At 38.1% G+C, this 25,209-nt stretch overlaps 1 protein-coding gene across 5 annotated transcripts in view; it reads right to left on the bottom strand.

The window, feature by feature from the left end:
- Window positions 1–23,772, bottom strand: part of COP1 (COP1 E3 ubiquitin ligase) — a 104,473-nt gene extending 80,701 nt beyond the window's left edge. Inside the window, exons 1-6 of one of the 5 annotated variants that reach the window (XR_009449833.1) lie at window positions 23,107–23,772; window positions 15,462–15,521; window positions 13,287–13,384; window positions 7,630–7,706; window positions 6,559–6,678; window positions 2,153–2,221 (exon numbers count right to left, since the gene is read on the bottom strand). Coding sequence is in view for 4 of the 5 variants with exons in the window: in XM_059673962.1 (XP_059529945.1) it covers window positions 2,153–2,221; window positions 6,559–6,678; window positions 7,630–7,706; window positions 13,287–13,384; window positions 15,462–15,521; window positions 23,107–23,522 (840 nt within the window). In the remaining variant the exon portion in view is untranslated. The remainder of the gene's footprint in view (window positions 1–2,152; window positions 2,222–6,558; window positions 6,679–7,629; window positions 7,707–13,286; window positions 13,385–15,461; window positions 15,522–23,106) is intronic. The other 4 variants (XM_059673962.1, XM_059673963.1, XM_059673965.1 and 1 more) reach the window with 4 other exon arrangements.
- Between the last annotated feature and the right edge of the window lie 1,437 nt (window positions 23,773–25,209).

Here is a 25,209-nt window from a genome sequence, read left to right as displayed (position 1 = left end):
TACCCCAGACATTTAATAACAAACATAGAGAAACACCAAATTAGAGAGAGGACAAATTAGGATCACAAGAAAGAGTTACTGTTAAGAACCAATTCTCCATTGATCTCACACACTTCTGCTCATCTTGTGATAGATATTGTTCTAAATTATCTTTTCAATTATGGATAAAGAATGTCCCGGCAAGACAGAAACAGTGCTTCTTCCAGGAAACAGGGCAGATTTATTTTCTGATCAATATAATAAGAAGTGTGTCCCTGCATCAAGGTTGGACAGATTTGCTAGCAGACCCCTTTAAAAGACTAGGGTTTCCTAAGTTCAGGTTTCCTTAGTTGTAATATAAATCCATGTATGTGTAGTGTCAACCTGGATCCATCTCTACATTGCCCCTGTAAAACTTGGGGGTCACAAGGAACTGATGCAAATAAGAGGCTGATGCTGCCAGATTGATATAATTAAGTGCTTTATCTCCAACCCAGGAGTCACACGTCTGCTGCCAGCACCTATAAACTGTAACAGGCTAACTTGTTAACTTGCTGGTAAGATTAAAAACCTCAGAACCCTTACAGCTTTTTTAACAGTATTATGCTATGTTCTCATTACCTGAAACAATTTCAAATCTAACAATTTATTGTAAGCATTAATAGACCCCTAGAGAAGCACTAAAAAACCTCAGGGGCTAATGAAAACCTTAAATAACTCAGGATACAGACAATGACCAGCCATTTCGTTTAATGCCCAGATACTTAACTGATTTCATTTAGTCATTCATTATCAGGCAATTTCCTATGTACTGAATCTTAGTCTCAATAAGTTCAAAGTTTAAGGCAAGAAGAAACATGTACAACTACTGCAAAACAATTGCACATTCTGTTTTAAAACTAGGGTATTGTATGGAATATGGAAAATTATCACTCTTCCAAAGAATTTTCTATAGAAAAAATGTTGAGTGTACATATTTAATTAATAATTTTATTTCTATATGTTATAAAATTTTCAACTTTGTTATTCAAAGTGTGGTCCAAGGACCAAGAGCATTATCAACTGAAGCTTGCTAGAAATGTAGATTACCAAAATCTGACACACACACCCTTAATCAGAACTTGAATTCTAACAAGATCCTCATGCATATTAAAGTTTAAGAAGTACCCACAAAAAAAGGAATAAATAAATCTTAAATTTATAATGAAGATAGTGTTTCTGATAACAGACATTAAAATAAAAATTGTTAACAAAAGTTAAGGATAAGAAAAATATAGTCATAAGCCATGTAAAAAATATTAGCTATAAGCACTAGCATAATACAAAGCTTTTATCTAAAAAGTTAAAAATACAGATCATGAATAATCAAAAAAGGGGAGTTATCAAATTAAGATAATATAAGGTTCTAGCAATGCACAAAGTATTTCATCAAAATAGAGACATTTCTCATCTTTTAATTTTCAAAAATAATAAAAGATAGCCAAGGACCTAGCACATAATAGGTGATCATATTTCTTAATGAGTAAAAAGTATCCTAATTAGACAACTCAAAATAAAAATACATAAGATTTGAGATAGGAATTTAAATATAAAACAACTTTCAAAGTTATTTTAGCATGCTACCAAAGGCATAGGATTTTCCCTTTGATTTTTCTATACTTAGTACAAGTGCAATATGACTAAGGAATTTTATAAGTGTTAAATTAGAACATTCCAGTTATAAAATTGTTAATAAAAATTATCTTCTAGCTATCCTGCATGACTTACATCTTTTAAGTTCTAAATAGGTAGCTATGTTTTTACTTGTTTTCACCCCATCATGCATTTTTATCATTACAAAAATTGTAACCCTTTCTACCTAAGGTTCTATTACCTAAATTTTCTTTCAGGGTGAAGGGTGGGCTGTCATTCAAGAATTCTGTTTTATATTCTTTCAGCTTTGAGGTAACTCACTGCATGCAATCCTATGCACATCTCCAAAAAAGGGATTTTTAAAGAATCAAGTTGTAAAGGTAAAAGAAATTAAAATAACAAAGCTTAAGAAAACTCAAATGGTTTTTAAATATTAAAAAAAATTTTTTTAACCTGATATGCCTTTACAAAAATAGGGGAGAAATGGGAATAGTCAACAACAGTAAATAAAACATTATGTAAAATACACAAAATAATATACCTCTCTCTTATTTCTTCTTGCAACCTTGAGGAATTCCATAAGGATCTGTAGTTGGGCTGCATGTGATTCCTATAATAGAAAATTATAATTGTTCTTATAAAAATATAACTATGAGATCAACGTTTTCTTTAATACCACAATATAATCAGTAGGAAACAACTTAATGCATCCATTTAAGTCAGTCTATTACTTCTATTCAGTTTTCCCATTTGCTAATTGGAATTTTAAAAAGCAAACCATTTTCCCCAAAACTAAAACTAATTTTAAGAAAAAGGTGCCTTAAATTACATTCCTCATCTACCTTGCTAAAAAACTACTCATGGTAAGTGGCAATTCTGCTATCTGTCTTGCCTTCCTATTTCCAATCATGCCAATACAACATGAAGAAAAAAAATCATGGTAGAACTAACAGAGTAGAGATTCTATACACTAACACAATTTTCCTCATAAAAATTTTATTTGCAGGGGAGTAAGAAGCATGATACATGAAAAGAAGTCCATATATCAGAAGTCAAATTTACTATTTCTGATTATTACCTAATCACAGATGTGACAATTAATACAGTCTTATAAAAGATTTCAGTCAAAATCAAACACTTAAAAACAAAATTTTAATATCATCAACTGAAGGAAGGGGTAAATAACCCAACTTGGTAACAAACAAAAATTTAACAGATAAATGATTATTATAAGCTTAACATTTCTTGGGTATCAAAAAATACAATCACAAAAAATATATATTTTAATGTTAAAATTCACATAAAGAATTAAGGAATTGCAAGTGAATCAATACATATATGTACAAAGAAAATCAAAAGGTAAAAATGGAATTTCAATGGGATAGTTTATGAACAAATATAATTATGATTTTTCATATATATTTGAAAAATAGATAAAAAATGCCCAGTGGAACACTTCCAAAACAAACAAAAATAAATAAATAAGAGAGATTAACCAGTTAACTGCCATGTGTCCAAAACGTAAACCATCCCTCTTGCCTCTATAGATGCTTATGGCATACAAAGGGTTAATAAAACTTGCATTTACCTGGCTATGCAACAGAATCATAGGAGCCAGTTGTTAAAATAAACACTGGGGCAGGTTTTACCTCATTCTATTACTTTAGAAAAGATTCTAGGAATACATATATTTAACAATTCCCCAGATAATAAGAATAAGCCCATCAAAATTTGAAGAATCACTAAGATATTACATGTACTACAAAAGAGCATGGCCACTTCACCTCCATTCCCAGAGTATATCCCCTTTGGGGATATTCTTTAAAAGGCATTTTAAAGAATAAGAGGCAAAAGAGATCAATGAAATGTTTAAGCCAAGACAAAAAAGGACAAAGGAGGCAAATCTGAACTGATAATCACATTAGGATATTCCAATTAACAAACACAACTGAATTAATATATCACAACTAAGTAAGTGTGCTCTCCCTCCTGGGAGCAAGGCCACACATTTCCCTTTCTCTTCTTTACCCCCCACAGGCATGTATCTCCTAAGCTCTAACGGACCAGAGAAGACTTGTGACCAGAGGAGCAATGGGCAGAGGCAGCTCCTCCTGGGCTAACCCTAAATCTGTCCCCAAGGTCCCCTTTTCTCTGACCCTCCAGTGAACTGACAGCAGCCCCACCTTGGTTCACTTCTTTCCCATAATGTTTCTAGAGAGCAAAAGCAGCCCTTCCTAGTCTCTCCTGTGGGTTTTCTATCCTAAGTCCTTTCTTCTTTCACTGTCCCCAACTTTAATAAACATACTCTCAAAATAAAAATAAATACATACATTTGTAAAGCATGGTGTGATGAGATTTTAAAGTGAAGTTTTTCTTGCATAACAAACTGGCATTTATTGAACCTGAGACACATTCCTGAAAAGTTAAACTATCCTAAAGAACAAACAGGTGCTCTGTGTCCCAACAATATGACATTGTATCCCAGGATACATTGGGACTCTTTCTTGGAATTCTTCACACTGATTATTTACAACTGTCTACAGATTATTAATGGCTAGAGAGTCAAGATCACATCTTTATACAAAAAGAAACATGCACTACCAAGACTGCTAATAAAAAATACAGTTCATTTGCAAAAAAAGTGTACAAACTATCTTCAAAATAGTAAGTTTGAAACTTCATTTCTGTCTATCAACTAGGACATGTAAACAGGTTAAGAATGCTACTGATTTGTAAAAAAGGGGGAGAGCACCACAAACTTTATGATAAAAACAACAATAACACTTTTCCTTTGATCTTGGAATATCATTTGACTTTGTAAATTAGGAGTACTATTTATTACTTGGATTTTAAGAAAAGGGAAGAGAAAAGAAAAGCAAGAGGGGGAGGAGGTGGGGTAGACAGAAGAGAAGACAAAACAAGACTTAAATTTTAGGTATTAGAGAAAGGATTCTAACCTAAAAATCTTGTAAAACTTTTGAGTGCTTCCCCTACTTGGCCTAAGTCCCTATCTATAAAATAAGCAGGTAACATTTCACAAATCAAGAGTCACTTTGCCATGTCTTGTGTAATTGTTACTATGATTTAGGTGGTTAATTTTCTCTATATCAATACATTCTTTTCCTTAAATCTACTATCAATAAAATGGTAAAGGATATGCACTTCTGGTAGTATGATTAACTATAACCACCTTCAGAACAAGGAATATTTCAAGTGATAATCAAATACAATTCATAATGATAAATGGAACAATTCATCCAGAAGACATAACAATCCTAGACATGTATACATTTTTGGGGGGACATCTACACTTAATGAGGAGCTTCAAAATACACGAAGCAAAAATCACAGAAAACAGTGAAAAATGGAAAATCTAAATTATATTTTTAACATATCCTTATCAGTAACTGACAGAGCTAGGAGGGAAAAAAGATTGAATAATATTAACAAACTACATAATCAATTTTATAAAAGCATTACAACAAAGAGCAATACTGTTTTCAATAGCAAGTTATCATTTAACAAAATAGACCATATACCATATAATGAAAACCACAATAAATTTCAACAGATCAGCCCTAGCTGGTTTGGTTCAGTGGATGGAGCATCGGCCTGCGGACTGAGGGGTCTTAGGTTTGATTCCGGTCAAGGGCACATGCCTGGGTTGTGGAGTCAGTCCCCAGTGTGGAGCATGCGGAAGGGAGCTGAGCAATGATTTTCTATCATCATTGATGTTCCTATCTCTCTCTCCCTCTCCCTTCCTCTCTGAAACCAATAAAATATAGTTGAAAAATTTTTTTTTCAACAGACCAAAAGCATACAAATTGAACTTCTATATCTGGCTAAAATGTAGTGAGAAATACAGAATGAATATATATAGATAGATAGATATAGATACACTAAGATTAAGGCCCCCTTAAAAATAAAAACAGGACAAATCTGCAACAACCCTGTCCCCCCCGAAAAGACACAGAATGGGAAACTCATTTTGGTCACCTTAACTTCACCTACTCCTTTCTCCCACTAAAATATTCCCATTCTGTGATCCAGATCAAGCTATGTTAATCAGAATCTATCCACAGAAAATTTTAAACTGAAGTTGGAAGTACAAGTGAACCTATCATCTACCATGTGATAAAAATCTTAGAAAAGACAATCATACCTGTTTTTCTCTCTCTCTCACGCACGAGCGAGCACACACACACACAAAGAGGAAGCCCAAAGACAGATTCATGGTTCCAATCTTTCTAATGTTTGGTTGATAAGCTCTTCCCTTTTAATGTATATGAACTACTCACTCCCTTATCCTATCAATAAATATCTGCTTCTTAAGCTAGTTCGGAGTGGGTATTTGCTTAAGGGGTGCATTGCTTATCATGAATCATATTCAATTCCTAATACGTGCAAATTCACATTTTACATTTTTACATGAAATAAATGCAATTTTCTATTTATCTACATTTCATTACATCAAACTGGATATATTCAGTTCCAGTTCCCATCTTTCTAAATGCACTTAGTTAAGCAATATACTACTACTATACCAATGGAGACCTTTTGGGAGTACTTTATGTAGATAAAAATAATCTCTATTTTCTCCTTCAAATCTTGTATGTAAAGAGGGGACAATATGGCAAAGAAGATATTCATTAGAAGAAAGACAACCAATATTAAAATAAAATTGTACTTTCTCATGATCTTTCTTAACACTCAACTTTTGTTACTACAAACTGGCCACTCTAAGTTATATTACAAATATTTTGTTCTTTCTCTTATTTGAAAAAGGGGAATCTGTTATAAGTGACACCTTGAAGATGTTTCTAGCTGAATAAAATTGGATGAATTAAGTGACACTATCCTATTATTTATAAACATTTCTAGATCTTTTACAATGGAATAAACAGCACCATTTAAATCAATGTTTTTTTAAGTTCAGCTACCACTTACTGCTTCCAGTTGTTTCTTCTTCTGCACTAGTAATTCCAACATGAGGTTGACGTTGGCCAAATCAAGGTTATCTTGGTCAGTTCCCAGTAAATCTTGAAAGATTTGCCACCTGTGGCCATTCTAAAAATAAGGAAAAGAAACACAATAACTTTCTAAGAAGACTGTTTTAGTGTCTAAAACAAATGTTTAACTGCTACTTCCTAATATGATTATTACACAGATAACAAAAACCCTATATAATAAAAGCCTAATATGCAAATCGACCGAACAGCAGAACAACTGGTCACTATGAGGCGCACTGACCACCAGGGGGCAGACATTCAATGCAGGAGCTCCCCCAGCCCTCAGGCCCCAGGCCAGCCAAGGCAGGTGCCAGCAGGGGGCCCCCCCGATTGCCCCGCCTGTCACCCCGCAGATTGGCCCTGATCGCCAGCCAGGCCTAGGGACCCTACCCGTGCCTGAATTTTGTGCACTGGGCCTCTAGTACACTATATTGTTCCAACCTATTTTTCCCCAGCTAGTGGCTTCCCACTGCCTTCTCATGATCATTTAAATACTCCTTTCCCCTTAAATTTATTTAGATAACAGACATGAAAGGCATATTCAAGACAAATGTTGAGTCAGCATCTCTAAAGGTGTAATTCCTTTCAGAATAATTGCCTGAGTTTTAATTCTTTTTCTAGCCATATTTTCAACTTGGTATTTAGTTGTAAGGTCTTAATTTAAGCTCACTTGCCTCAATAATTTGGGGCTAATCCTCTTAAATTGAGACTCTTTCAACAGTTTTTCCCAAATTACCACACATAGTTTTACTGTGCCGTATAATCTTTCAACTGTCACGTATTACAAGCAAACTACCTAAATGTGATCCCACCAGACCTTCCAAAAGATGATCACTAGAGTAAATTTTAAACAATGCAGTTAAGAAAGTTCTTTATTAAACAAAACAATGGTAAACAAATTTCCTTTAAGAAAAATCAACAATATACTAAAATTTGAATATCTAATATTAAAGCAATAAAAACAATGAATTAAAATGTATTAAAAATAGTAATAAGAGTTGAAACATACGGTGCTACTCACTGAGTGGTCCAATTTGAACCTCTTTTCCTCAAACCTTTGCTTCTGTTTGAGAATGAGCTCATTCACTGAAAATAAAAACAAGAATCATGCATAATTGTGTTAAATGTATCATCTAATTGTTCTGTTTAGATGAACTGTATTTTAAGTTTACAAAGCTTCAAATTAAAATGATGCTAAGCAGAAATTTCAAATTAAAAACAGTTTTGTCACAGGCTACTACTGGTAAAACTATTACTATTATTACTCAGAATTCTTCTCAGAATATGTACCTACTCTTACACGTTTCAATAATGTCACTGCTTGGCACTTGGAGAGAGACAATTCTTCACTGTGTGAGATTGTACCATGCTCTCCATGGTAACTGGTTGAGTCTATGAGGTAGATACTAAAGATTATATTTTTTCTTTTTGTTTATTTGACTCCTCTATAAATATCCTGGCAGACAATGTCAGTTACCTATCCACAAACCATCCATCTTTTATTTAAATAACAGCAGATTTTTTCCAAGTGTCAGATTACCACATACTTTCAGAGGCGCTAGACCCTTCCTCAGGTCCATGGTATTTAGTCATTTATACTCTTGCCAGTGACTGACATGGTGTTAAGTTTGTGACCTAGTTTTGACCAATGAGGGGAATGCTGTCTTTCAGAAAGAGAAGTAGAGGAGAAAAACGAGTTCATTCCCTGCCATCATGAATGGATAATATCTGGAAATGCTTAGAGCCATTCTGCAGTCTTGAGGGGATCTAGCCTAAGACCAATACATATGCTGGGGATGGAGGAACAAAAAGATGGAAAGAACTTGATAATGTTACAGAACCACAGAATTAACTAGTTCTAGAAATTCTTTTTATGGGAATCAATACATTTTCCTTAATGGTTAAGCCACTTTTAATTGGATTATTCTGTCTTTAACAGCTAGCTGATTTAAAAAAATGATAAAGGGAAACTAGCACTAGGCTAGGTAGGTGCTTTAATTTACAGACATTATCCCATTGGTTGTTCTTCCTATTTAAAGATGAGGGAATATTAGAGAGCATGACACACAGTACATAAGAGGGTTGGGATACAAACCCAATTATCTAAAATTTCCACTACACCACAATCCAACTACAAATATTTCCTAACAAACAAGAGAGGTATCAAGCCCACACTAGATATCCAAACTTTAAAAGTGAGTAAGACTAAATCTAAGTAACACTCAATCCAAGACTCAAGCAGCTCAGAGTAGGAAGACAAATGTATATGATGCAGTAGTTGTAACATAATGTAAAAAATCAGTGTTATCATTGAAACAGATTTGCAAAGAACACAGAAGAGGAGTAATCAAAATTTAAGAAATAGGCTTCCAGTAGAAGGTGACATTAGAATTGAGCCAAAACAGGAACACAGAGATTAACTAAGTGGAAAAAATTCAGATAGAGGAAGGGGAGGCAAGGGACAAAGTCATAAGACAACAGAAGATAAAGTGATTTAAAATCAATATGGCTGTAACACAGGGTCACAGTGATTTTGTTAATGATTAACAGGGGCTAAGAACTAAGATTGGAAATGTAGCTAGATTGGAGCCAGATTCTGAAGAAGCTGGTATGTATTTCACAAGTAAAGTTATCATTATAACCAAAGGAAGATAACGAAGAGAGCTTAAAATAATGTAGTACTGGGAAATAAAGAGGAGTGTGTAAATAAGTGTTTAATGTTTCAGTTATAGAATTACCCATTTGAATAAAATGTGAGTTAGCCCTAACCGGTTTGGCTCAGTGGATAGAGCGTCAGCCTTCGGACTGAAGGGTCCCAGGTTCGATTCCTGTCAAGGGCATGTACCTTGGTTGCGGGCACATCCCCAGTAGGGGGTACAGGAGGCAGCTGATCGATGTTTCTCTCTCATCGATGTTTCTAACTCTCTATCCCTCTCCCTTCCTTTCTGTAAAAAAATCAATAAAATATATTTTTTAAAAACTGTGAGTTAAATAACTGTAATACTTTACATATATATTACATTGCATTTGACCAAGAAATCTCATATACCACTGAAACTGAAGGATAATCTATATTCATAATTATAATTTTATAGATTCTTATAACACCCATAGTACTAAGAATAAATAATGCATTTCTACTGCTAAATTTTCCTTTTTAGCAACTGTCTTTAGATGCAGGATAGTGTAGTAAAAGCACAGACTCTTGAGCCAGACTGCTTAGGACCAAATCCCTATTCTGCCACTTACTGGCTGAATAACTTTTATGCAGTTAAATTCTGCCTTACTTTCCTCACCTGAGAAATGAAGATGACAAATGATAATTAAATGCGTTAACATACATAAAGCACTTAGGACAGTAGTAAGGATGTTACATGCATTATGCTACTTAAAAAAAAACAACCACAGGGATTTTAAACTTTGCATTCATGTTGTCCTTTACTTTAAAAGGAGGGCCATTCGCCCTGACTGGTTTGGCTCAGTGGATAGAGCGTTGGCCCGCGGACTGAGGGGTCCCGGGTTCGATCCCAGTCAAGGGCATGTACCCTGGTTGTGGGCATATCCCCAGTAGGGGGTGTGCAGGAGGCAGCTGATCGATGTTTCTCTCTCGTCGATGTTTCTAATTCTCTATCCCTCTCCTTTCCTCTCTGTAAAAAAGATCAATAAAATATATTCAAAAAATAAATAAATAAAAAGAGGGCCATTCATTAGGAAGATTTAAAAATTAATTTATAATTTTTATCTATAGACAGAGGAAACTAAGAGAGAGAAAGGGAGGGAAAGAGGAAGGGACAAAAGGAGGGAAAAAGAGAAAGAGAGACCGCGAAAGGATGGGGCAGCTAAAGAGAGATCTTACACAGGAAGGAACAGGGAGACTAGTGAGGAAGCCTTGCAGGAATGGAGAACAAATGCAGAATTGCAGAAGTGGAATAGTTGGATGAGACACTGCCACCCAACGCCCTAACCCCACATGAGCCTTCTAGGATCAAGAGAGAGAGCTCTGAGAGCTGAAATAATGTAAGTAAATAACTTAAGAAGAGTTTTTCAGCATAGAAAAAAACATGTGGTATTCCACTTTAGAAAGAGATCTCAGTGGTATCCTGAGTGCATAAGAAATATAATCCCTATTTACTTACTGTGAGGAAACCTAAGAGTCTGACCATCACTATACAAAGGTAAAGGCTGAAGATGGGCAGAAAAACAGAAATAGATATATCAGGATAAAATGTTATTTCCATGGCTGGCATAAAAAATCTCTGCACTGTAATTAAGACTTCAAAAATATTTACATTCCAATTACTCAAAATCAAAAATTTCTATCCACAAAAAGAGTTTAAAAACTATATCATCACCAGGATAATTTCTAGCTTAGAAAATCAGTAACTGTGACTTCAATATTCACTAGTGAACACACACACACACACACACACACACACACACACACACACTAACATATAGAACACTGTATTTATAGTATGAAATTACTTTCCAACATTTTTACATTCCTTCCATACTGGTGTATAGCATTCGCATTCCCTCTCTCTCTCTCTGTCTCTCTCTCTCTCTCTCTCTCTCTCACCATTTAGAAAGTCACATAACAGAATTTCTAACTTATAGACTTACTAAGGAATACTGTTTAAAAAATTTAGTAAATCTCCAAATTTTCAGAACATTTGATTCCCTTCCGTATTTAATCATTTCAAAAGAAATAGTTTTCCAAAGTTATGCAACTGATAGAAAAGTGATTCTAGAGCCCACACGGCAGCATTAATCCAAGTTCAGGAACCTAAAGGCTTCTGCTTTGAAGGATTTGTTTTCCCTTTTATTTAACCTAGCCCATGAAGTCCAGTCCTGCAGAATATCAAACCACTTATATTTCCTCATTTCCTAAGTTCCTTATCCAAGTTTATCATAAAACTCTATCTATGTAGAAGAATTTGATATTCCAATAGAAAACCTTCGCAATATTTCTTCCAAGGTTCCTTTCTGCTATGCAATCATCTAATCATTTTCCTTAATGAAAAATTACTAAATGGTAGAGAAAAAAAGAATTGTAGCCAATGCAATTTTAGAGCAGAGATAAAAATGAAAGCCATAGCTGAAAAGGTTCAAATTCATGGTTTATTATAAACCAACATTGAGCTGAGAAAGTCAAACTGCAACTGGAGCACTGGCAAGTCAGAATTTAATATGCAAGTAAACATCACACTATAACTCTGAGTATGTTACTCTTTAGAATGAAGCATTAAACTTTTGACTAATATACACAGTAGTACTCTACTTCATGCCTACCCATATCTAAAAATTAATCTTTGGAAAATTAATCTTCATTCCTAAAAACTCAATCTAAAGATTTCCAACAAACCTTAGGCTATTCAACAAGTAGAATCTACACTAATAAAAGAGAAAAATGGTAATTGGCGTACGACGATACCCTTTTCATTGGCTAATCAGGGCTATATGCAAATTAACTGCCAACTAAGATTGGCAGTTAACTGCCAACTAAGATTGGCAGTTAACTGCCAACAAGATGGCGGTTAATTTGCATATGTAGGCACAATGCAGGGAGGCGAAAGGGAAAGCAGGAAGAAGCCCCCTGCCACTGACAGTGATCGGAAACCCAGGGGGGAGCTAAGAGCAGGGGGGCAGGGCAAAGGTGGCCCTGGGGCCGCCTTTGCCCTGCCCCCCAGCCATGATCGGAGAATCAGGCGCCTTTGCCGCCCTGGCCAGTGATAGCAGGAAGTAGGGGTGGAGCCAGCGATGGGAGGTGGACACGGTCGAAGCTGGCAGTCCCGGGAGCTAGGGGTCCCTTGCCTGGGCCTAAAGTGGAGCCCACGATCGCGGGGCCGCTGCAGCTGTGGGTCCCCGCTGCCCGGGCCGGACGCCTAGGCCAGAGGCGTCAGGCCTGGGCAAGGGGCCGATCCTGCGATTGGAGTGTGATGGGGGTCAACACCTGAGGGCTCCCAGTATGTGAGAGGGAGGGGGCAGGCTGGGCTGAGGGATACTCCCCCCCCCCCCCCGCCCCACACCCAGTGCACGAAATTCGTGCACCGGGCTCCTAGTTCTTATATATTCACGAATATCTTGATAATATCTTGTCTCTGACTAGACATTTTTATCAACCATTTACTATTTACCCTAAGCATTTCCTATTTTGTCTCTCTTCTCCAGCTACCATTCCTCTCTCAAAAATTCTACATCCATATCTTCCTTCCCTACTTCTTACTTTTCTATTGCCTCCCAGGTCACAGACTCTCTGCCCCCATGCAGGAATGTTCATGGCTTTTTTTTTTGTCCTCCCCCCTCTACCTTAATCCTTTTTTCCATGTTTTTTACTTCTGCCCCTGAAGCAGAAACAGCAGGAATACAAAACACCATATAAAGAGACAAGAATTCTGGACATCTGGCATTCTCCTTTAGCCTCACATTCTGTCCAGCCATCTATGCAAGAATCTAAGAGTAGTGTCAATCAAATTTTTTTAAAAAATTAAAAATATGATAAGGTATGGAATCTGTCACAACCCAGGTAAGACTGGGGAAAGCATCTGGTGAGTAGAAAAGAGAGACTTGCTTAGTCAAAGCTATGTTTTCTGAATAAATTAAATGCTAGCATACACTTTGGGGGGGAAAATATTTTAAAAATAAAAAATCATTCCAAAGACTCACCTAAGAAATTAGGATACAGATGGTCAATATTATCCACAACATAGTTACACTTGGGACATCTATTATTGTCCTCCAAACTCTGATGAATACACTTGTAGCTATTAGCAGAGAAAAACAATAAAATAGGTTTGATTAAGTCAGCGATAGATTAATAAACTGGTCACAAAATAATGTCTATTAGTTTTCTATTCCTCATTTTCAACTTAAGCAATCAAACAGTTTATCCAATTTATTCCAGCTTATATGTGTATATCATAAAGAAGATACATAGGGCATTTATTAGACAATAGTATACAAAGTTATTGAAAAATAAATTCAAATAACAAATCTACTGAATATAAAATTTAAAAAGATGATTAACTGAAAGTAGAATATACTACTCCCAAACAAAAAAATAAACAACAGGAATTAAACATACACAGATTACATACCCACATACCCATTAACATGGCTACTATTTAAAAAAAAAAAAAAAAAGGCAAAAATCAACAAGTGTTGGCAAGGATGTGGAAAAATTGGAACCTTTATGCACTGTTGATGGGAACATAAAATGGTACTGCAACTATATATAGAAAGTAGTATGGCTATTCCTCAAAAAAAATAATCATAGTATTACCTATAATCCAGCAATTCCACTATGGATATATAACCAAAAGAACTAAAAGCAGTGTCTCAAGGAGATATTTATATACCAATGTTCAAAGTAGCATTATTAACAACAGTTAAGAGATGAAAGTAATCCAAGAGTCCACTGACAGATGAATAGACAAAATATAATAGATACATGCAATGGGATATTATTCAGCCTTAAAAGGAAAGGAAGTTTTGACACATGCTACAATATTAATGAAACTTGAGAACATTATGCTAAGTAAAATAAGCTAGTCACAAAAAAGACAAGTACTACTTGACTCCACCTATATGAGGTCTAGAATAGTCAAATTTACAGAGATAGAAAGTTAAATGGCAATTGACAGAGGCTGGGGAAAGGGAAAAGGAGGAGTTGTTTAATAGGTATAGAGTTCCTGTACGTCTGCTTGTAGTTAAATTTTTATCTCAAGTGTAGAGTGAGTTCATTGTGTTTTACTTTATCCACTGGCCTATCCAAGGCTCCTCTCTCGCTTTGTTTTACTTTGTTATATTTCTTTTCTTCTGAATTGAACATTTTTTTCTTCCTTTAAACCAGTGGTTCTGAACCTTCCTAATGCCGCAACACTTTAATACAGTTCCTCATGTTGTGGTGACCCCCAATCATAAAATTATTTTCGTTGCTACTTCATAACTGTAATTTTGCTACTGTTATGAGTCGTAATGTAAATATCTGATATGCAGGATGTATTTTCATTGTTACAAATTGAACATAATTAAAGCATAGTGATTAATCACAAAAACAATATGTAATTATATATGTGTTTTCCAATGGTCTTAGGCGACCCCTGTGAAAGGGTCATTCGACCCCCAAAGGGGTCACGACCCACAGGTTGAGAACTGCTGCTTTACACTTTGGCATCTCTGAAAATTGGGTTATGTGTTATAAATGATGGGATTAAGAAATGTTTCTATTGGCTAAAACTAGCCATTGGATGTAGTAGCTGTTTTGCAAGAAAAAGTTCTGGATATTGAATGAACACAACAATGTGCACATATACTTAACATTACTGAACTTAAAAGTGTTTAGGATGGTAAATTTTATTATGTGTATTTTACCACAACTAAATTTTACAAAATATACACATATTAATGACACTGATAGACGTGTTAAAAAGAACACAGAAGTTTTTAATCCTCTATATTCTTTTCCAAAGTCCGTTTAGCCTATTTTACTGGGCCTCATACCTATTCCAGCAAGTGAGTTAAAGGTGCTTTGTACTGATTACCCAGAACCACACCCCAATTTTCTAAAAGAGCAGTTAAAAGCTCTTTAACAATTAATAAACCCAAAAGTTTTAAAATCTACCTGTAAAGCCTATCGTAAACCTAACTATTTCACAGATATTATGCACCAACCATATGCTTACTGCCTTGAGCCAAAGAACCTATAAAAATATATCAAAAAAATAATATGATTACAAGATAACCAAAATTACTTAAAAAAAAAAAAAAAACTCTCACTAGCTACATTTACACAGATTTAAGAATACCAAAAGGCAATTTTGCTAAGTAAAATCATCTTACCAAAAGCTGTGGCCACATTTCGTCATGTATGCTTCCTCGATCATATCAAAGCAGATAGGGCTAAAAAGAAAATAGAAAATAATTGATACTTTTAAAGTAGAGGGATTTCAAATTAGAAAAGGTCAGCAACAATACAACAAAATCCTATTTCCATACACTGCAATCTCCAAACATCTTATCAATGAGAGATGAAATTTCTCTTGAGCTGAATAAACTTCAGGGGATTGCAGGTCAAATGACAATTTGTTCAAGATGGCACTAATGGCCATCAAGCTCTAAAATGAATTAAATAAGTATATTAAAATGGCCCCAATACTTTAACTCACCCATAATTTTTAATAGTGCAATGCAATCACAAGAGTCCTTAAGAAAGTTCTATCATCTTCTTTGATCATCCGTACTAAAAAACATCTACCTAGATCTACTAAACCAAATGTGCTTTTATTTACTATCTCAAAAAAAACTAATTTCCTGAAAGATAAATTTACAATTCCAATTTCAATAACTCTTCTAGGTAATGAAGATGATAATGATAGTTAATACTCAAAACAGCACAAACTATATCCATTAAAACAATGACATATATTAACCCACTTAATACTTTCAACAGCACAGTGTTGGTAGGTACCTATTACTAGACGTACATTCGTACTACATATACTTAGAAAATTGAGGCGGGGGTAAATGAAACAACTGCTTTCAGGCATTGGACACTACTCAGCACAGTATTGATATCTTTGATGGAAGATGAATAAATAAATAAGTGAGCACTATCACAGACCCAGTTTTCTGTTTTCACAGAAAGATTCACAGGCCCAATGAAAGAGAACACAAGCATAATACAACAATCTTGCTGAGTCTAGGAAAGACAAAAGGGAAAGAATTCACAGGACAGGATGGACACCAGAAGGAGCTAAAAGGAGAAAGAATTCTACAACTCTATACAGGGTTCTCATCAAGTCCATTGCTGAATACTACTCATACATGTCCAGAGTAAAACTCCACAAGATAAGTTAAAAAATAACCACACAGCCCTCGCCAGTGTGGCTCAGTTGCTTGAGCATCATCCCACGCACTGAGAGGTCACAGGTTTGATTCCCGATCCCCAGTAGGGAGCATGCAAGAGGTAGACAATCGATGTTTCTTTCTCTCTACCTCTCCCTTCATCTCTCTCTCTCTAAAATGAATACATTAAGAAACACATTTATATACATAAATACATATACACCTATGTATATACATTTATCACAGTTTAATGTGAATCTCAAAAATATTATTATGCCAAATTGAAGAAGTCAGAAACAAAAGGCAATGTATTCAATGACTAGATTACTTGGGCCTAGGATCACGTGTTCCAATTCTGAATTTGGGGACAAAGAGCTCCCACCCCAAAGTACACAGACTAGGAAGAGAGAGGGATGGATTCCCAAAGATAAAATCAGAAATACGATAAACAGAAATCAGACCATCTATTACAATCCACCTTTCTCTCTACATAGAAATAGAGACAAAAATCAGTTCATTAAATTTAATTTTGAAAAATGAAAGGACAATTAACTTATATATGAGAATATGAACAGAAAACATGTTACTCAATGAAAATATTGAGATAGTAGGGACCTATATAAATAGAACTTGATACATACATATATGAAGAAAGGCAGAGGGCAAAGAACAAACAAGGTGAAAGGCCAACATGGGGAAACAACATATGTTAAAAACAAGTCAAGAATCATTTTAATTTTGTTTAATACAAATTTTGTATAATACAAATTTTAACAGGAAAAAGAAGAAAGCCTTCCTCCCAAGCTAGAGAAGCTTTGAGGATAAAGCAGCGGTTCTCAACCTGTGGGTCGCGAACCCTGTGGGGGTCGAACGACCCTTTCACAGGGGTCGCCTAAGACCATCGGAAAACACATATATAATTACATACTGTTTTTGTGATTAATCACTATGCTTTAATTATGTTCAATTTGTAACAATGAAAATACATCCTGCATATCAGATATTTACATTATGATTCATAACAGTAGCAAAATTACAGTTATGAGGTAGCAACGAAAATAATTTTATGGTTGGGGGTCACCACAACATGAGGAACTGTATGAAAGGGTCGCGGCATTAGGAAGGTTGAGAACCACTGGGATAAAGGGTTGCAGCTTAAACTTATTTAAAATACGAAGAAATAGCTTGGCTGGAGTGGCTCAGGGGTTGAGTATCAACCCATGAACCAAGAGGTTACCAGTTCTATAACCATCAAGAACAAACATGCATATGCAAGGAGAAAAAATGAGCAACAAGGTTTAAGGTTATAGTTATCTTAACAATTCTTAGAAGGAATATGGTCACCTAAGGAATATTGACTGGTCTGTTATTAGGAAAGGTTTGTAAAGGGAAAAGGTAGTCTCCAATCAGCACACTCTTTGGTAATAAACTACTACTGTACAAGTACCTCCCTCTCAATTTATAGACCTGAATTCAAGTTAATAGTAGTCTTTTATATCCTGCTTCATAATCACCTCATTTTCTCTGCCATTTGATGCACCTAAATCTTATGTTGACACTGATGCTGATAAAAGAACCATAATGAACTGCTATAACTTGATATCATCTTCTGCAGAGTATCTTTCATCATCATTGTCATCCAACAAGCATATGTATTATAAAACAAAAGAATCAAGGTGTTGTTGTTTTTAATAACAAAATAAACTGATGAGTAAATAGGTCCAGAGACATGGAAACATGGAATAGACTGACAGATCTCAGAGGGAAGCGGGCACAAAAGAGGGGATGTGGAAGAGATTAACCAAAGAAGTTATATGCATATATGCACAGCCTATGGACACAGACAATAGTGCAGTAATGGCCTAGGTTGGGGCAGGATCTGGGCGGAGGGAGCAAAGGGGGTGGGATGTGGGGGACATTTGTAATACCCTCAACAATAAAAATAAAAATTTTTTGCTTTGTTTTTAATAACTGTTTGTACTGATCTTAGAGAGAGGAGGGAGTGAGAGGGGAAGAAAGGGAGAGGGGGAAAGAGAGAAATATTGATGTGAGAGAGAAACCTTGATAGGCTGCCTCCTGCACAAGCCCATACATGGGAACAAACCCACAACCTGGGCATGTGCCCTGACCGAAATCAAACCTGAAGCCTTTTGGTGTATGGGACCACACTCCAACCAAATGAGCCACACTGGCCAGGGCCAAGTTTTGTTGTACAGATTCAAGGAAGTTCTTGACTGATATTGCTATAACAACAATGTAATGAATTCTAGCTTATTTCAGTAGTTGAATATGCTTTAACATCTCTTAAAAACACTTTTTAATTGTTTGGAAAACTGTAGCAATGTGGTCACAGGTTTCATCTTCAGTGCTAAGTATGATTTATAGATAATGGCTGCCTAAGGTGCAATGCAGTGAGATAACATCTGAATTCAGAAACATTTAACATCTAAGTGAAGTAATAATGCCAGGATATGACACAATTATGTGATTAAAAAGTCTTTTTTTAGGATAGTCTATTATTAATAGTTTGACTTGAGAGGCAATGACATATTTAATAAGTGTCAGATCTGTTAAATGTAGATCCTACCTACTTCTTATCAGACAGATGACTAGAGTTAATCTTCCCACAAGGGGCTAGCTACTTGAAAACATTTATTTCTGCTGCAACTTAGAGAATAACTGGGTCTTGCAGAGGTAGAAAAGAGCATTTCAGGTAGTTGAAAAGCTAATGCAGAGGCAGTAGTAATGTGAAAGAATAAAAGAAGTCATCTTTCAAATACAGGCTAGACTCAAGTAGCTTTAATTAAATGGATCATGTAAGAAAAATTGGAAAAATGAAAGGAACAAAGACTTCCTTTGAATGTCAACGATTTTTCCAACTTCAAGCTAAATACTACTCTCCTGTACTACAAATTCTGTCTATAAATCAGTTAAAATGACCTGCAATTTGATAATATATTCTTTTGATCCTTTGTGTGGAAACTATAAATCCCTAAATGTTCAATTTTGCAATTAAAAATAAACTTTTTAAAATATATGAGAGGCCAACATGTATTACTGAAAATTAGGCATTTGACTTTAAATCAATTATTCTCAAGAAGATGACAACATGTCATTATCACCAGAGTAGCTTTTTCGAACTAGACTGCCCACTCCAGCCTCCAATTCTGGAGGTAAGCAGGCAGACAGGCATGGAGAGGAAGAGGTTAGGGATTAAAAACATTTATCTCATGTGATTATAGAACAGTTATTTCCCTCCAATCTACCACATTTAAAAACCACTAGGATCAATACATGTACTCAAACCTAAGGATCTGTAGTCTTATTCCATACAAAGAAAGCACTAGGTCAAGAATTATGAGATCTGAGTTCTGATTTTGTCCCTTAGCTGTCCAATTTGAAACAAAGTTACTTAACATTTTTGTACCTCAATAGAAATATAATTATATTAGTATTATATTAAAATTGGAAGTCTAGATAACTTCACAGAATTGCTCTAAAGATCAAATACAATGTGAAGTATAAACATCTTTAAAATGTAATGAATAAGGAATTGTCAAACTTCACTCTCATTTAGATGTAAAAGCATAGAGTAATTGGGATTGACTCAGTTTGACTGTGAAGCATACAAGACAAGACCAACCACACCCAAAGTCAATTAGAAATGAAAAGGATCCTTTGAGCCTTGCCTAATCCATATCTTCCTACTCCAAAAGACTGGCCAAATCAAATCTAACTTGAGAATCGGGAAACTAGATTCCCATTAATGAATTCTTCTGAATAGTCAACTTCACCAGAAATAACCTTACTCCTAAAAAATAAAAAAAGTGCCAGCTATTTATACTCCCCATCCCTCTCCAATCCTATATAATAAAAGGCTAATATGCAAATTGTCCCCTCAGGAGTTCAACTGACCAGGAGTTCGACCACTCGCTATGATGTGCGCTGACCACCAGGAAGGAAGGCTCCGGCTAGCAGCCCGAAGGCCCCAATCGGCCCTGATCGCTGGCCAGGCCTAGGGACCCTACCCGTGCACGAATTTCATGCACCAGGCCTCTAGTTTCCTATAAAATAGCTGTTAGTTAGTACAATGAAACTCATACAGTGCCTGGCAGACAGTAAGTGCCAAATAAATATCTGCTGAATGAATGCTTGATTCCCTTATTTCTCACATAGTGTACTTATTTGGATGCTGGCATGTGTTCCTTTAGCCTACTGAAAAGTGAAATGCAAATGGTGGCTAAAAAAAACAATTGGTTTGATCCCTAGACAAGGCACATAAGGGAATCAACCAGTGAGTGCATGGATAAGTAGAGCAACCAATTGATATCTGTCTGTCTTTCATATCTCTAAAATCATTCAATCAGCCCAGTAGGTGTTATTCAGTGGACTGAGCTTCGTCCTATGCACCAAGAGGTTACTGGTTCAATTTCAGTCAGGGCACATGCCCAGGTTTTAGGATCCTTCCCCAGTAGAGGGTGTGCAAGAGGCAGCCAATTGATGTTTCTCTAGCATCAATGTTTCTATCTCTCTCTTCCCTCTCCCTTCCTCTCTCTGTAAAATCAATAAAAATAGATGAAACAAAACCATGCAATCAATCAATAAGATAATTGAATCCTGCAAACCCTCACTTTGTTTCATTAGCTTCTACTTTACCACATGATGCTCTCTACTGAGTATGGGCACAAACACCTCTTAGACCCAATAATAAGCTACTTCCGTTATTTATAAGTAACAATCACATTTATAGCCCAATTTCAATTAAAAATGAATTAATTCTGAATCCAGATGTATTTAAGACAAAAGCAAAAATATGAACAGACATTAACTGCAAGAACTGGACATTGTAAGTCTAATCAATAACTTCCTGCCGAACCGGTTTGGCTCAGTGGATAGAGCGTCGGCCTACGGACTGAGGGGTCCCGGGTTCGATTCCGGTCAAGGGCATGTACCTTGGTTGCGGGCACATCCCCAGTATGGGGGTGCAGGAGGCAGCTGATCGATCTCTCTCATCGATGTTTCTAACTCTCTATCCCTCTCCCTTCTTCTCTGTAAAAAATCAATAAAATATATTTAAAAAAAAATAATAACTTCCTATTATATTTATTATTACTGACCCTTAAATAACTCAGGGGCTAGAGGCACTGACCCCACAGTTGAAAATCCACTTATAACTTCTGACTCTACAGTTGGCCCTTCGAATGGTGGATTCAACCAATCGGGAATGGAAAACATTATTTTCTATCTGAGGTAAAGTATATGAAAATACTGTTTTTGTTCAGTGTTGGTTGAATTCATAGATGCAAAACCACGGAACAAGGGCCGACTGTATTTATTGAAAACAATCCACGTATATATGGACTAGGCACTTCAAACCCCTGTGGTTCAATGGCCAACTGTAATGACACCAACCCAGATCATCTTCGACCCTGAAGTGAATCAACTTCCCCTATGAGAGTGCAAGCCAACTTCCTATATCACTAATAGTCTAAGTCTACATACAATTTTCTCCAGATAACAAGCACAAAATCCTACCAGTTCTCACTCAGCTAAATGCAATTCCTTCCTCACAAGTCTACCATTTAGACTGCATTTCGGGTACAAATCCAATGAAAATTCCAAAACACTCTCAACAATACAATGAACTAAATCTTTCACTTATGGACAGCTAACTATACCCTCTATTCCAAATATCATAACTAAACACGACGGTGTTTCATTCATGATGCCAACTATGATGACAAAACGTCTAATACCTACTGTCTCTCAAAGCACAAGTGCCAGGACACTCTAAGCAGCGGTTCTCAACCTGCGGGTCGGGACCCCTTTGGGGGAGGGGTCGCCTAAGACCATCGGAAAACACACATATAATTACATATTGTTTTTGTGACTAATCACTATGCTTTAATTATGTTCAGTTTGTAACAATGAAATTGGGGGTCACCACAACATGAGGAACTGTATTAAAGGGTCGCGGCATTAGGAAGGTTGAGAACCACTGCATGCATTACACCAGTAACATCTGATACAAGGATGAGATTTAGTAAATGTGGTTCCCTCTTTCAAGACATTGAGAGGTGAAATTTCTTTTTTGAAACAGACTTTCTTGCCTCAACAGTAGATTGAAAAGGGGCCCGCCCTTGGAAATAGGACGGATACTTACATGAAATACTACTTCTCCTTAAAACAGCCATACCTATGCTTTGGAGCACCATCTACCACAGTCTCCATAAGCAAACTCCAGCCAACACTTCCAACCCTCGAGCAACCCGGGAAGCTTAACCCTCTTCCTTTACAAGTTTAATCCACTTTGACAAGCAATCGGACTGATAGGATGCCTAATGCACCAGGCAGCCAGAAAACTCAAGGCCCACCTTTCTTCTTTGGTGCACACCCATTTATGTGACTGCCCATCTCGTCCCCCCTTATTTCTTATTCCCTAAACATCCTTCATTTACGTCCCCACCAGCACTTACCTCGTGAGTACGACACCCGGCTCGGGACCCCCAACATCCCCGCTTCTTAGCCCCAACCACCAGCTCGAATCCCCCAGCAGCACCGAACAGCCACCTCCCCCGGACCCACCAGCCCGAACAGCAGCTCAGACCTGAGCGACAAGGGGGCTGCTCTTCACACCCACCAGACAAAGTCGTTGCTTTTGTCCTCGTAAGAGTTGATGAGCCCGTTGCAGAGGGGGGCGAGCAGAGGTCGCTTTCTGCTGCCGCTGCCGAGGCTGGAGCTGCCGCCTCCTCCGCCGGCGCTGGGCCGGGCCGGGCAGCTAAGTCGGGACAGGCCCGCGGACACCACCCCGCCGCCGCCGCCGCCGCTGCCGGACACGGCGGCCGCCACCAACACAGGCCGCCCCGGGCCCCCGAGGCCGCCGGAGCCCGCGGCCTGGGCTGCACCTCCGGACCCCAGCGCCGCGGCCGAAGCCGCCACGGAAGGGGGCGACGGGGAAGAGGATAAGGACGAGGAGGCGGAAGTCACCGAGGAGGCCGCCGAGGAGCCAGGGCTGGTCCCAGCGGAGCCCGACCCGGCCTGGCGGCTCCCGGACATCGTGACTCCCTCCCCTCCGGCCGGGCTCTCGGAGGAGAGGGACCGCGACCCGCCCCCGCCCCTACCCTCCGCCTCAGTGCATCCTGAGGATGCGCTCCGCGGCGGGAGGTGGGGCCGATGAACAATAAAGTTGATTTTTTTAAGGCGACCACACAACAGCGTCCAACGGGAGGGGGCGGAGGAAACTAATCGCGCAGAGTGAAAACCACTACCGCCCTCCAGGCCGCCGCCGCCGCCGCCGCAGCCAACCCCGGCGCGCCGAGGAGCGGCCGTGCGCGTGCGCGTGCGCGAGCGGCGGAAGGGGCGGGAGCGGCAGGGGAATACGACTTCAGACGCCGACCGGGTGGTGCTCAGGCACGCACGGCGCGCCTCCGGTGACGGCGGTGGCCTAGTAACGACAGCGGCTGTTTACGAGAGCTGTTTTCGTTCGTGACGTACCGGAGGGCAGGCCTTCATAATGGGCGACAAGGCGGAGGAGAGCGGAATGAATGGTCCGGGTGGCGGACTAACTAGAGGAGGGGGAAGCGCTCAAACAGCGACTGCGCACGCGCGCCCTGGGTTACCCAGGGTCCCCGCTCCAGGCCCCGGAGCCGTGTCGGCGCGCAGTCGCGGAACCACGCATGCGTGTGGGAGAGCCGCATTCCCGAATGGGGAGAGGGAGCGGTGGCTGTCGCCTGAGAGGCAGGCGGCGCAACGCAGAGGCGAAGGCGCGACAGGTGCTTCCGAATAGGGAATGGAAGGCCCTGGAGACTGGGCCTCACAGGAAGGACCCAGAAGCTCCGAGCAGTCGGAAGCACTGGCCGGGAGGCAGGGACTCCACGTTCTACTGTTTGAAGCCATTCCACAGTATCCCGAGGAATAAAATAAGATGAAGTCAGTCAACAATGCTTTGTAAGTGGAAAACGTGGTAGCAGGCGTTACCAATTGTATGCGTTCGACCTTCAGTTCACTTTGGCATTTTGAAAAGTTATTTACCAAATGAAGCATATCAACAGTGGAAAACAAATTAGACCTAATCGGAACACAGCTCAGTCAGAACCCCGGTTTAATGTGGATCTGATATAATCCTAGCACAAACCAAGTAAATCTGGCATTTTAAGCTACCAGAAAATTTGCACTTTCTGGTAGGCGTTTTAGAATAGTAAGAATTGATTACCAAAAAAAAAAAAAATTGATTGCAGATTTTCCTTTGCCTTTTTGAAAATCCCTAATATTCTCGGGGACATAAATTAGAAACAACCGAACTGGTTGGTGTTTGGTACTCTTTCTAACTCTATCATTGTATGATTCTTAGAAGGAAAGATCCGTGGCTTAATTTTCACAAGCTTTGGAGACTAGGGGCAGCAAGGGCCTTTCCCTAGACACATCTGTCCATGCTGAGGGAGCAGGACCAGGGAGGGGGCCAGATGAAGGCCCAGCAACAAGACCTCGCCATTCTCCTGGGCGGTGAGCCATCATAAGGCCGCCATCCTCCTCAACTCGGCCTTAGCTGCTAACCCTCTATGCCCAGCTCAGGTTCCTACTCGGCAAAATAATATAGGCATGGCCTTATCAGATTTCCAAGAACCACTCTCCGTGTATGAACACTGCATTATCCAATGCATGTTTATAATCACTTTCAAGACCCACCTGAAAATATAAAACAAAAACAAAAAAATGCCAAAAAAAACCCACACCAGAAATCAAA

This window comes from Myotis daubentonii, chromosome 18 (genome assembly GCF_963259705.1).
Source record: "Myotis daubentonii chromosome 18, mMyoDau2.1, whole genome shotgun sequence".
Classification (NCBI taxonomy): domain Eukaryota; kingdom Metazoa; phylum Chordata; class Mammalia; order Chiroptera; family Vespertilionidae; genus Myotis; species Myotis daubentonii.
The sequence above is the reverse complement of the archived record's forward strand: the minus strand, read 5'-3'. Positions and strand labels throughout refer to the sequence as shown.